This window comes from Cebus imitator, unplaced genomic scaffold (assembly GCF_001604975.1).
Source record: "Cebus imitator isolate Cc_AM_T3 unplaced genomic scaffold, Cebus_imitator-1.0 Scaffold251, whole genome shotgun sequence".
NCBI lineage: Eukaryota > Metazoa > Chordata > Mammalia > Primates > Cebidae > Cebus > Cebus imitator.
Window position 1 is genome coordinate 1,404,504 of NW_016107566.1, and position 13,762 is coordinate 1,418,265.

General features: G+C 45.7%; 1 protein-coding gene across 4 annotated transcripts in view; it reads left to right on the forward strand.

Moving 5' to 3' along the window:
• The window catches only part of TMEM131L (transmembrane 131 like), a 177,109-nt gene that overhangs the window by 158,836 nt on the left and 4,511 nt on the right, over positions 1-13,762 (forward strand). For 3 of the 4 annotated variants that reach the window (XM_017498782.2, XM_017498783.2, XM_037727964.1), the window contains exons 28-32: positions 2,153-2,319; positions 3,337-3,522; positions 6,617-6,695; positions 8,205-8,287; positions 13,288-13,408. In XM_017498782.2, coding sequence (XP_017354271.1) covers positions 2,153-2,319; positions 3,337-3,522; positions 6,617-6,695; positions 8,205-8,287; positions 13,288-13,408 — 636 coding nt within the window. The remainder of the gene's footprint in view (positions 1-2,152; positions 2,320-3,336; positions 3,523-6,616; positions 6,696-8,204; positions 8,288-13,287; positions 13,409-13,762) is intronic. The other variant, XM_017498784.2, reaches the window with a different exon arrangement.

A 13,762-nucleotide genomic window follows, 5' to 3' on the forward strand; every position in this document is an offset into this window, starting at 1 on the left:
TGGCTCACTGCAACTTCCGTTTTCCGGTTTAAAGCAATTCTGCCTCAGCCTCCCAAGTAGCTGGGACTACAGGCACGTACCACCACGCGAGGCTAATTTTTGTATTTTTAGTAGAGACGGGTTTCACCATGTTGGCCAGGATCATCTCGATCCCTTAATCTCGTGATCCACCCGCCTCAGCCTCCCAAAGTGCTGGGATTACAGGCGTGACCTAAATCTAATTTTTATAAATATCTCAGCTTGGGGATTTTTCCACCAGGTCAGTAGTGTGTACTTTCTGACTTCAAGTCCCCGCAGGTGGTATGGTCTCTGAGTTTTGATTTCTCAGGTTAGACTTCCAGCCTCCCACACACGCATGTGCCAGGAGCCTGCAGCAGAGATGTGCTCCTCTTTCTCTTCCTCATTGGGCCTGTGGATGGAGCTTTTCTGGTCTCCCATGTACTGAGGATGCCCCATTCCAGGGCCACAGTCTCATACAGGAGACTCATTTCAGCTCCCTGATGCCTGTATGAGGGTGTCCGTGAGTGGGCATTAAAACCCAGCTCCTGGACAGCCAGGCCTGTTTCCTGCCCAGTACCCCCCACCTTCCCCACTCTGGCTTGTTCTTTGAAGCTCTGGCATCTAGAGAGTTCTCTTCTTTGTGAGCTCAGCTAGGTGTTTCAGTGTGTTTCTGTTAGATTTTTCTCTAGCAGTTGCACATTTGCATGGGAAGGAATTCCACCTTGCTGCAGTTCAGCTTGTTGGGAGGCACCTCTGGCAGAATTGCCACCGGCACAGAGCACACGTGGTGCTATTTATGTGCCTGCTTGCGGGCCCTGGAGGAGGTTCCATTCGGAGCCTGGGATTCAGCATCGTAGCAAGCTCCCCAGCAGTGCTCAGATGTACAGCAGCTCCCGGGAATCTTCAGGCTCCAATTCAACACCCAGCTTACACTGAGAAATCAGCAAAATGCAAATGTGAAAAAAATACACATATCCATTATTAATTTCTTGCTAACATTATTAACAGGTAATTATCTTTATTTAGACCTATATTATGTAGACTAAGTGATTTGAAAGCTGCAAGGCAGTATACCATAGAGAGGAAACGCCTCAGACCTAGTTGGATTCATTTGCATGTATCTTCATAAACATGTGATCGACCCTGAGGTCACTTTAAAGTGTTATATTTTCCTGATGTGAGCATATAGAAAGATATAAAATTAAAGTGGAATTTCACCAGTTAAACATTAGGATACATTTTTAAAAGCAGATTTCTGACATAAAGAAATAATAAATCCAGTTGTTGAAAAATAACTTTAAAGTAGCCAGAAGCTTATAATGTTTTGGGGTCATGACGCTTAAGAAGTAGGTTGTTTCAGATTGTCTCTGTCCTTGGCTCTTGTTCCTGTCTATGTACTCTTTTTTTTTAACCTTGATCAGAAATCATTGAAATTACCTGGCACGTCTCACATATTTGATCTTACCTGCCATCCTACAAACCTAACATTAGGTACTGAAATTGGACTGTGTGAAATTCTCCGGTAGCATTCTCTACGTTTCTGTATTGCTATTTCTGAAGTTGTTTTGCAGTTCTTCCCTCGAGGCATTCAAGGTCTAGTAAGAGAGGTATTGTTCAACTTTGAGATCTTTGGGAAAAGAACTTTATTCTTCTTTGTAGGCACTGCACCTTTCATAACAGCACTTGGCATGTGGTGGCCACTCAACAGATGTTTGTTAAGTGAGTGAATGAGAATGCATTTAAATGAACACTTTATACCTTCTGCCAGACACCAAGGAACAGGTTCATCTATTGAAAAACCATATTTTACACTAACAACAGGGAAAACAAGCCGAGAGTCCTGGGTTCTGGCCCTGGACCTGCCACTTATCAGGTGACTTTGAGTGACCTTGCAGAGTCTTACTCCTCTCACTGTAAACTGTGAAAATAGATTAAATGAGTTCAAAATTAATTCTAATTCTAAAATGACAAAATCTTTTTCTTACTGGTGTGCCTTTCTGCTCATCATATTCTGCCACCAGACCCAAAAAGAGGAGGACTCTTATTGTCCCAGATTCATATTTTCACCTCTATTAAGTCTCATGGAAAGGAAGTCTGCATGTGTACATGATAAAATACAGATGTGGTTTTTTTGTGTGTGTGGCTCTTGCAGGCCCTCTGAACAGAGTGACCTAAAGCTTGTGTGCAGTGACTTTGAGAGGTCTGAGCTCAGCAGCGACATCAATGTAAGAAGCTGGTGTATACAGGAAAGCACCAGGGAGACTGGTAAAGCAGATGCCGAAATTGCAAGCAGTTTACCTGCCGCCCAGAGAGAGGCAGGTATGTAATGACACTGAGCTACAAATGATGCTTCTGTTGGAATTTTTGTTTCCTCAAGGAAGTGTCTAGTAAGAGAAATGACATCTCAGTGATATCTCTACAGAAAACTTAGCTAATGACTAAAGCCCCACTGGAAAACTTTCAGGGTGAGATCAGAAAACTAAGATTTGGTTGACTCTGAGTAGGCCTCTAGTGCTGCCCCCCCACCCTCCAGTCTGGCCAGTTATAACTATCCTCAGGCATATTGCTGAAGGAACAATGCTTGCTTGCTTAGACAGGCCCCCTTTGGTGAAAGAGGGGACTGGCCAAGTGAGATGGTGCTAGCCCCTCACCTGGAGTTCTGCAGAGCCAGGCTGCTGCCCCGTCCAAGGCCTGCTGGGCGGTGTCCCTGGGAGTGGTAGGTAGAGGGACACCCAGTGCTGAGTCCAGGGTCTGGTACAGGATAGGGCAGTACATGTGGGGTATGGGGTGGTGGGGGTTGTAACCCTCCCAACCAACACCCACTTTCTCTAGACACATGCCCCATGTCACGCACACAGGCCAGCACACTTAGCTGGTTTCGCCTTCCACCCTCTATTTTTCATTCTCTTGACACGTGTGTGTTGCTTTTGATCTTATTGAAAAGTCTCCCCACCCATGTATCAATATTTTGAAACTTTTATTGGACATCTTATTAGAAGAGACCTCTATGAATCTTCGGTGCAATAGAGTAGCCTCAGCGTTCTTGATAGAAGATATTTGTTATTTGTAGAATCATTATTAGATCATGTTTATATAGTTGGTGTTGGCCATCTTAGCCCTTAATTGCTCCTGCTGTAGGCAGAGTACACAGCCCATCCCCTGTTTCTCATAGTACAGCCATTAGTTTCCACACACTCCTTCTTTCTTGCTAGATGAGCAGAGGTAGCTGAAGGTGAACGTGGCCTTCCTCCTCCTGTCGCCTCTCTCCTTCTGCTAGAAATGCATGAGGTTAACAGTTGTTTCAGGGAAACATGACTGCTCTCACTCTTCCTCCAGAAGGTTACTACCGGAAGCCTGAGAAAAAGTGTGCAGACAAGTTCTGCTCTGATTCCAGCTCTGACTGCGGGAGCTCCTCGGGCAGCGTGCGTGCCAGCCGGGGCAGCTGGGGGAGCTGGAGCAGCACCAGCAGCTCTGACGGGGATAAGAAGCTGGCAGTGGACACCCAGCACTTCCTGCCGGCTGGTGAGTCCTGAGCGGAGCCCCAGGCACTCACAGTGACCCTTCCCTCTGCCCTCTCGAATACCCAGTCAGCACAGTCTCCATCTGCCCTCAAGCGTGCAGAGGACAGGTGGGACAGTGGCCTTGACCTTTGCTTTGGACTTCACTCATTTTCTTTTTCTTTCCTCTCCTTTTTCCCTTCCATCCTTACCATAATCATCATCGTTGTTTTTTAGTGTCTGTCTTGGAAATAGTTCAAGGAGCTCTGCATTTAGTTTTTCATTTGTACATTCTTTTTTTTTTTTTTTGGTACATTCTTTTTGTTGTGGTAAAATATACATAACACAGCACTGGCCACTGTGATGCTTCTGAGGTGTGGTGTTCTGTGGCACTAGGGGCATCACACTGTGCAGCCGTCACACCTGTCCATCTCCAGAATTTTTTATCTTGCAAAACTGAAACTCTACGCATGAAACGATAACTCTGCATTTCTCCCTCTCTGTAACCCATGCTGACCCCTCTTCTACTTTCTGTGTCTGTGAATTTGACTACCCTGAGTATCATATAAGTGGAATCATACAGTATGATTGTCATTTTGTGACTGGGTCATTTCAGTTAGCATGATGTCTTCAAGGTTCAAAAACTTGGCAGCATGTGTCAGCATTTCCTTCCTTTTTATTGCCGGGTAATGCTCCATTTTATGTACAGACCACATTTTGTTTATCCACGTATCTGTGGATGGACACTTGGATGATAACTTCCACATTTTGGTTGTTTGAATAATGCTACTGTGAACATTGGTCGTCCCTTATTTTTGAGAAAGTTAATGATGTAGGAGAGATCAAAGAAGCATCTGTGTTTCTGTTACCCAGAATTAACGACTCTTAATTTTGCCATATTTGCTTCTTTTTTTTTTTTAAAGAAAAAATATTTTATCATGTGTTAACTTCTCCCTCCCCAAGGGAATCACTGTTTACTGTCATGAATTTGGTCTGGGTACTTTTAGTCCATTTTTAATTTTACATTCATATATCCATCAACAAAATATTGACTATTAGTCTTTAACTTACATAAATGAAATAATACTTCAGTGTAGCCTTCTGCCTCTTGCTCTTTTCACTCAGGTTGAATTTTTAATTTTTTTGAGAGAGAGAGTCCCTGTGTCATCCAGGCTGGAGTGCAGTGGTGGTATCTCAGCTCACTGAAACCTCTGCCTCTTGGGTTTAAGCAACTCCCATGCCTCAGCCAGCCGAGTAGCTGGGATTAGAGGCATGTGCCACCACGCCTGGCTAATTTTTGTATTGTTAGTAGAGATGGGGTTTCACTATGTTGCCCAGGCTGGTCTTGAACTCCTGGCCTCAAGTGATCTGCCCTCCTCAGCCTCCCAGAGTGCTGGGATTACAGGCATGAGCCACCATGCCCGGCCTATTCAGCATTGTTTTTTATACCTTTACATCTAAATGAAGATGTAGTTCCATTCCTTTTAACCGTTGTTTTCAACGTAGTAAATTTTTAACCTTAGTGAAAAGAGAGGGTCGTGAGGTTGTGCAGTTCCCGTTTGTGTGGTGTCTTGCATTTGTCAAGCATGCTCATGCTGTGTCCACAGCGTGTTCTCATCCTCTTCTGAAGACTCAGCCTCAGAGTTGCCCAGATCCTTTGACACCATGTGGTAGCTCAGGCTTGAACCCAGGGCTTCTTCCCCCGGATCCCAGTGCACTGCCCACCTCATCTCCTCCTCTCCTCATGGCTGTTCTGCGTGACGAACACAAGCCATAGAGAATTTCCTTCTGCAGGCTGCAAGCTGTGCTATTTTTCCTCTCTCCCACCAGCAGTGAGACCTTAAAAGAATGTTTTGTCTGAGAAACTAGTGCAGTGGCAGCCATAAAAACCTAGAGGAAGTACCCACATGTATGTGATTCCACTAGCATTTCTCTGCATTTTCAGCCATCCCTCTTGTCTTGCTCAGCCTTTTTAGACATTGTTGTCTTAATGATCCCCTGCTAAGATGTTCACACCAGTGATCCATTCTGTGCATGTGCATCTACCACTGAGGACTGAAGGTTTTGCCTGATGATTCCTGTGTGGGATTTTAAAAATGGAGGCCAGGCACAGTGGCTCACACCTATAATCCCAGCACTTTGGGAGGCTGAGGCAGACAGATCACTTGAGGTCAGGAGTTTGACACCAGCCTGGCCAACATGGCAAAACCCCGTCTCTACTAAAAATATAAAAATTAGTTGGGCATGGTGACGAGTGCCTATAGTCCCAGCTACTGGGAGGCTGAGGCAGGAGGCGGAGGTTGCAGTGAGCTGAGATCACCACTGCACTCTAGCCTGGGTGACAGAGCAAGACTGTCTCAAAAAATAAGGGAGGGAGAGGTATGTTAAGAAGAACTACAATTGTATCTTTTGCTTGAGGGAATGGCTGCCATTAGTAGAATGATGAAAATTATTAATGATATTGCTGTACAGTAGCATAGTATGCAGTCTTTAAATTGTGTGAGGGTTATGTAATAGCAGGAAAAATGTCCCCAATGTAATAAATGGTGTAAAAAAAAAGAAGACAATGTTTCTGTAAAATATGATTCCAATTTTATACATATACAAACACATAAAAGAGATTATAAAGAACTCTGGGAGGCCAAGGCAGGTGGATTACCTGAGGTCAGGAGTTCAAGACCAGCCTGGTCAATATGGCGAAACTCCATCTCTACTAAAAATACAAAAATTAGCCAGTTTGGTGGTGCGTGCCTGTAATCGCAGCTACTTGGGAGGCTGAGGCAGGAGAATCGCTTGAACCCGGGAGGCGGAAGGTGCAATGAGCCAAGATCACGCCATTGCACTCCAGCCTGTGTGACATAGTAAGGCTCTGTCTCAAATAAAACAAAACGCAATAACAACAAAAAGAGATTAAGAAATATACCTAAATGTTTATAATTGTAATTGCACGATTCATGTTTAATATTTAATGAAAAATTAAATGGCTAAATGTGTGAATATCAGTTTAAAGTGAAAAGTCAGTCATTAGGCATTAATGATATTAATAACCTATGCATTTTAATACCGAATATACAATTGAAGTATACTTTTTAAAACTTGTTGTGTTTTTTCTAATGCAGGAGACAGTGTTTCACCAAATGATTTTCCTTCTGAAGCTCCCATCTCCTTGAATCTTTCCCATAACATCTGCAATCCCATGTAAGTTTTTTATTTTCCAGCTTTGACAGTATGTTTTATGTATTGCTTTTTCTACCAATTAGTGTATTTCTTCTTTGTACTTAGTGTTGTGCAGGTTAAAATATGAAACTTTTTAAAGATACAGGAAAGTAGAATCTGATTTTATTAATAATTCAGAAGTGGTACAGGTAAACATGGTTCATGTAAGAGAGTCTCTGGTATCACTTTTTTTTTTTTTTTTTTCCAGAGAGGGAGCCACTTTAGAAAATACCAAATTTCTGAGACCAGCCATGGTGGTTCACATGTGTAATCCTAGCACTTTGGGAGGCCAGGGTGGGAGGATCTCTTGAGTTCAGGAGTTCAAGACCAGTCTGGGCAACATAATGAAACCCCATCTCTAAAAATAATTTTTTAAGAAATTTGTCAGGCGTAGTGGCGCACGCCTGTATTTCCAGCTACTCACTGAGACTAAGGTGGGAAGATAATTTGATCCCAGAAGATTGAGGCTGCAGTAAGCTGTGATCACGCCACTACACTCTAGCCTGGGTAACAGAGCAAGATTCTGTCTCAGAAGAGAAAAGACTTTCTTTCTTCTTTTTTTTTTTTTTTTTTTTTTTTTCCCGAGATGGAGTTTTGCTCTTGTTGACCAGGCTGGAGTGCAGTAACGCGATCTTGGGTCACTGTAACCTCCGCCTTACGGGTTCAAGTAATTCTCCTGCCCCAGCCTCCCTAGTAGCTGGGATTACACACGCCCACCACCACGCCTGGCTACTTTTTATATTTTTCGTAGAGACAGGGTTTCACCATATTGGCCAGGCTGGTCTCAGACTCCTGACCTTGTGATCTGCCCGCCTTGGCCTCCGAAAGTGCTGTGATGACAAGTGTAAGCCGCCACACCTGGCCAAGAAGACCTTATTTCTTCCAAGTGTAGTAGGTAGAAGCAGTAGTTATTATAAAGATGGGAATAATTTACCCTTTGCTAGGCCTTGAAATAAAACTAAGCATTGATAATTTAGTAAATTTCGCAAGAACCTAGTAGATACATGCTTACAGTTCTGCTCTATGACGATTTCTGCAGCATTGGACAAAATGAACAAGTACGTTTGATTGAGTGAGAGAAGAGGAGGGTGGGTAAGAAGGAGAATTCAAGGTGAGAAATAAACTTGGTTTCTTAGGGGCCTCCCTCACTGTGAGAGGACCGAGAATGCAGTTAAATGGGTAAGTCTGTGAGGAAGGAAACTTGCTAGTGCACAAGCAAAGCCCTTCATGGGTTTATTGGAGGCAGGATGTAAACACAGGAGTGAGAATTGCTGCTAACGGGGACAGGTAGATTTAAAACCACAGGAATATTAAATTGGGAATTTAATATTCCTCAATTCTTTTCTGGCTGTATAACTTTGCATCTTTTCTATCTGTATGTTTCTTGGGGAAGACGTCATGTGAAAACTCAATCAGACTTGGTTATACAGTATCCGTATTTCCTTGTGCAGAAAAAAGTGAGTTGTTCCTCCTTTGCTCACTTCCCTGCAGGGCCGTGAATAGCCTCCCACAATACGCAGAGCCTTCCTGCCCCAGCCTTCCTGCCGGGCCCACAGGTGTTGAAGAAGATAAAGGTGAGATGCATTCCTCTTGCTGCAGACATCAGCCACGGGTTCTGTGCTGTCTGTATTCCTGGCTGATGAGCTTGAGAAGACAAAGCAGGTGGGGTGGGACAGGGCTGTTTCCCCTCTGGCCCCTTCTCCAAGCCACACGTTCGTACATCAGGAAGGCACCTGCTCTGTGGACAGGCCTGATCAGGGCCCCAGCTGACCTTGTGTATCAATTCTGAGCCCCCTCTCTACAGCTGAGGCACAGATGTTTTCTGCCTTGGAATAATTGCAGGCCCCTCACAGGAGACTCCCGATGCATTTAGTTCACCTTCCCTAATCAGAGATGACAGAAATCTACAGAAGGGTGATGCATGGCCTAAGGGAAGAGAGGCTGACTGGGGACCGTGCCTGGGTTGAGGGTGCAGCATGTCACCTGCTTACCACTTTCCCTGGCCTGCTCCCCTTCCTCCCCAACTCACTCTATTTTAGAAGCTGGTTAATTCAGCCTCTACAGCCTTGGAGACCAGCTTGGCTCCGGCAACAGGGTTGAGACCTTCTGCCTGCGGGAAAGGCAGTTGCCTGGGTGCATGGAAATAGCAGTGGGTGGGAAGGAAACCTCTCTTGCCAGGGGCGGGTGGGGGGACTCTGATGGGAAGTGAACTCCAGTCTTCCCTCAGTTTCTTCTTTTTTCCTCCTCTTTGACCTCTCTTCTTTTGTTTCCTGTTTGATTCTAGGGCTTCTTTCTTGCCTAACGTGGGTCAGAAATTGTGGCAGGATAAACCTGATTTTTATTCTGTCTTTAATACACATACTTGCTTTTGGTCATAGAATTTAACGCTGGGTTTAAAAGCTGCTTTGCACATTGGAGAATTTTTACCCTTGAAAGTGGAAGACTTTATGTGGTTCCTTTTGGACTTGTCCAGTTATCAACAGAAATAGCAAATTGAATCTAATGACTAGTCCAGTAAAATAAGTGTTTTCAATTAAAAAAATCTAAAATTCAATAAACCACAATTTGCAAAGGCAAGAGGTGGGGGTGGTTTAGATGGTACTTTTCTTTTTCCTGTGGGTTAACAGAGAAAGGTAGGATTTTAATGGTGAGGAAAAATAAAAATTGACAGAGCATCTGCCCTTCAGCATATGCCGTTCTGCTTTGCTGTCTGTCAGTTGGAGATACATGTCTGGTTTGGTGTCCTAACCCAGTGGTAGGGGTGTGTGTGTGTGTGTGTGTGTGTGTGTGTGTTCACACTTCAAGTGCCTTCACCTTGGCCCTTGTCAGATGTACTGACAGAGTACATCTTGTCCACAGTCTATTACCTGCAAAGCAGTGGGCCCATCGCCTTTGTACTCCCTCACCTTCCTCACAGCCATGTTTTCCTTCTTGCCCAGCTGAGATGGCCTGATCTATTGCTACCGTCATTTCCTCAACTCCTCTTCCTTTATTGCTTTATTGCAAAGCCCCAGCCATGGTTTGGCCCAGGGCCCCACCTGCTCCACCTGCTCCTGTGCAGGCGAGTGAAGCTGGAGAGCCGTGTTCCCCATGCCAGCGGCCTCTGTGGATTCCCCACCACCCACTTTGCGTAATGCCTGTGTCCTCCCACCCTGCCCCTCTGTCTCCACAGTTCCAATGCCTCCTGCCTCATTCTTTTACTTGATCTTGCTTCCTGTTTTACTGGAAAAGAGAGATAGTTAGAGGCCTTCAGTAAGCTCCCACTGCCCTCTCCACCTGCCCACCATTCTCTGCCTCTATCCTGTTGCAGCCTGAAGGATTGTCAATGCAACCCTTCTCTCCAATCATCAGTTTTTCTGGAATGGGTCATTCTCATCAGCACACAAATATACTATAATACGTCCCATCATTAAAAATTCAACAATAGCCAAACTCTCTCTTGACTGCCTTTTTCAGCTGTTACTGTTTCTCTGCCCCATCTTTAGGAAACTCCTTAGAAAAATTATCTTAGTTGCTGATTCAAATTCCTCTCCTCCTGTCCTCTCTAGAAAGCCCTGTAATCTGACCTTTGCTGCTATGCCTCCCCTGAAACGGTGCTGTCGGAGTCTTTGGCGATTTACACATTTCTGAGTGCTTGATGGGTTCTGTTTTTGGTCCCCATGTTGACCTATGACATTGGACGTTCTGTTCTGGCTGGTAGACCTTAGGTTCCTGATCCAGCTCCTCCCCATCTCCCCGCCTCATGACCCCGAGCCCTCAGGAGAGCAGACCTTGGTGCCCTCCTCTTCTCTGTATGTGCACGCTCCCTTGGTGATCTCATCCGCTTGCAGAGGTCTGAGTCTTCCTTTGACCTGGACAACTCCCAAATGTATATGTAGAAGATATTCTCTCTAGTGTGTTGGACATTAAGCAAACTCAGGCCTTGCCTCAAAGGGAGACACTAACTCTTCCTTCAGAGATTTTGCCTAACAAATGCACTGGGAAAGCTAGGCCAGAATAAAGGAGCCAGTGCTTGTTCTCATAAGTGCAGAAACCTGAGAGACCCATGGAGAATTGTCTCACAACGTACACACCTCTTATTTCTATGTAGCCTCGGCTTCTGGTAGATTTTCACATGAGTGCATCCTGCCATAAGCAATTCTTAATCTGACCAAGGAAGGTGGAACCAAATCTGTTTTGTCTCATACACTTTCTCACAGCGGCTGTCCACAGGAGCCCACGCAGCAGGATGAGGCCACTTTGCAGTATTGACCTCAACCATGCCCCAGAGTCTCAGACCCAACCAGCTGAACAAATCCAATAGACCACCAGGGTCTACCTTAGAGAGCCAGATGGCTTTCTCTGTAAGTTTCGGTGTTGATCTTTCCGCTTGGCCAGAGGCATTACTCCAGGTACAGCAGGATGTATTAGTGATTGCGTAGACTGCACCTTGGCCTGCAAGGAGAACATCTGGAGCAATTCTGTCATCTGTAGCTACCACGGCCAGTGAGTTGAGGCTGATCCAGATGCCTTCCAGGGACCAGGTGCTGTCTTCGATCACTTCAGCTAATATCAGCAAATTCCATACCAGCCGTGTCTAACTGGGTAGCTCCCTCCTAGTGATTGATTCCCATAGGATGTGCACGAACCAGCTACCTTCCAGGAAGCTTCCTTTGTGCCCAGTGTGTGATGCTGGAAGTGTTGCCATGTCTAGGGCAATGGTGTACCCAGGTAGCAACAGCGGCAGCCTGGGTGGTGCAGACCTGATCGGTATCTTGATTCCGGTTGATCTCAGTGGAGAACATATCCTCACCAAGGACCTGCATCTTGAGTGGCTCCAAGGTTTAAACAGAAGCCAAGATCCATTTCCACATTTCAGAGCCCCAGACAACAATGTCTTTAATCTGCCCGTCTGTTGCTTCCCAAGTGGCAGACCAAGCACCTAAGCCATTGGCAATAGCTTAAGACTCCTTTAAACCTAGCAAGGTTCATCAGGGCAGAATTAGCCAGAGCTGTGAGAACCACTTTGGGTTCTGCCCACTGATCAAAATGGCTACGTTCCTTTTCAGTTCTGCATGGTGGGTGTTGAGGTGGGACAGCTGCAGCGTCCTAGTAGATGCTGTTGGATTTCAGCCAGAACCAGCCATCAGTGAGGCAGACCCAGGCATTTAAGGGAGCTCCTGGGAATTGAGGGCCCACTGAGCCAGCACCTTTGCTTCAGGTACAGAGTGGAGGGGATAAAGTTTCCCCAGAGGGATAGCTGCCGTTTTTCCACATAAAGCTGAAATGTAGCTGGGGGCAAGCCCACTGCGTGAGCTGCAACCTGGTTGCATGAGTTTCTCTGAGCCCCACGGGGGTGACTCGGACAGCCCTAGATGGATGCCACACACAGTGGGTTGCACTACAGGAGAGGAACCCTGAGCTTTGGGACCCCAAAGATTTTATAATAGGCATCAAGCATGCCTGTTTTGCTCCAGAAAGAGACACTATTGCCTAGCAAACGTCTCTGAAAAGATAGTCCAAGAGAAAGGTTGCCAGTGCCTCTACTTACAAGATGTGCAGCAATGGGAGCAATCCCTAGAGACTTGTCTCCAAGAAGTCACTCTGCTCAGATCCTTTCGGTAGCTTCAGAAAATGCCTAAATTCTTCAAGGGGCGCACAGGCTCTGTCTTCTCTGCTCCCAGTCAGCTCTGTGGCTAACCTCCTACTCTTCCCCTTTCCCCTCTCCTTCCTGGCCACACTGGTATCCTTGCTGTTTGAACTCCCAGGCATGTTCGCTTCAGGGCTTTTGCAGTACTGTTTCTGCGGCCTGGAATGTGCTTGCCCTGTATCCACTGGGCTCACTCCCTCACCTCAGTCACATCTTTGAGGAGCTGTTCCCTCCGTGAGGCCTTTGACCATCCTATCTTAAATAGTTGTATTTGGCCAGGCACAGGTGGCTCACACCTGTAATCCCAGCACTGTGGGAGGCCAAGTCGGGTGGATCACTTGAGGCCAGGAGTTTGAGACCAGCCTGGCCAACATGGTGAAACTCTGTCTCTACTAAAAATACAAAAAGTAGCTGGGCATGGTGGTGTGTGTGCGCCTATAGTCTCAGTTACTCAGGAGGCTGAGGCAGGAGAATCGCTTGAGCCTGGGACGTAGAGGTTGCAGTGAGCCGAGATGTCACCACTGCACTCTAGCCTGAGTGACAGAGCGAGACCGTCTCGAAAAGAAATTGCTGTATTTGCCATCACAGCACATACATTATCTGCTGTGCTATCTTCGTTGGTTGTCTCTGCTCACTTGAATGTAACTTCTTCACTGCTCTATCCTCAGTGTCTATAACGGGGCCTTGCAGAAAGTAATTCCTGAAATACTTGTTACATGAACCTCATCTTGTCATCCAGATCAGGAGACAGACACCGCCTGAAGAAACGGTCAAAATAATACGCTGTATTTGAGAATTATATCCTGAAATTATGTCCCAAAAGGAGTCAGTCAGCGTGTGTGGGTGACATCAGGGAGTGTTTTCCGGAGGGAAGAGTAGGTTCAGGAAGGGTAGGATGAAGGCCAGGTGAGGATAGGGTGGACTCAGGCCTTGTTCTCTTCCTAGGTCTTTACTCACCTGGAGACCTGTGGCCCACTCTGCCGGTGTGTCTGACAAGCAGCTTAAACTGCACCCTGGAGAACGGCGTGCCTTGTGTGATTCAGGAGCCTGCCTCGGTTCATAATAGGTACAGCTTCACCTCTCTGATTGGGGCCTTGCTTAGTCTAAGGGCTTGTAGTTTGAGTTTGAGTTCAGTTTGTTAGGCTTTCCTTACAAAAACGAGGGCCAGGCTTCCTCCTCGGTGTACTTCAGCTGTGTGTTCCTTCTGCCTTTTAGAGTTGCGTTGGGACTAAACAAACCAGGCATTGAGAGAAACATGAAAGGAAATAAAAGAAATAAAGCTAGTGACAGTGTCATTATTTTAAAAAAATTGAAAAGATGATTTATTCATACATTAGAGGCAGATTTGAAAAAAAACACTCATAATTCCTAGCTCCTGGCAGAGCAAAGCTCTTCATTTTTCTTTTTTTTTTTTTTTTTT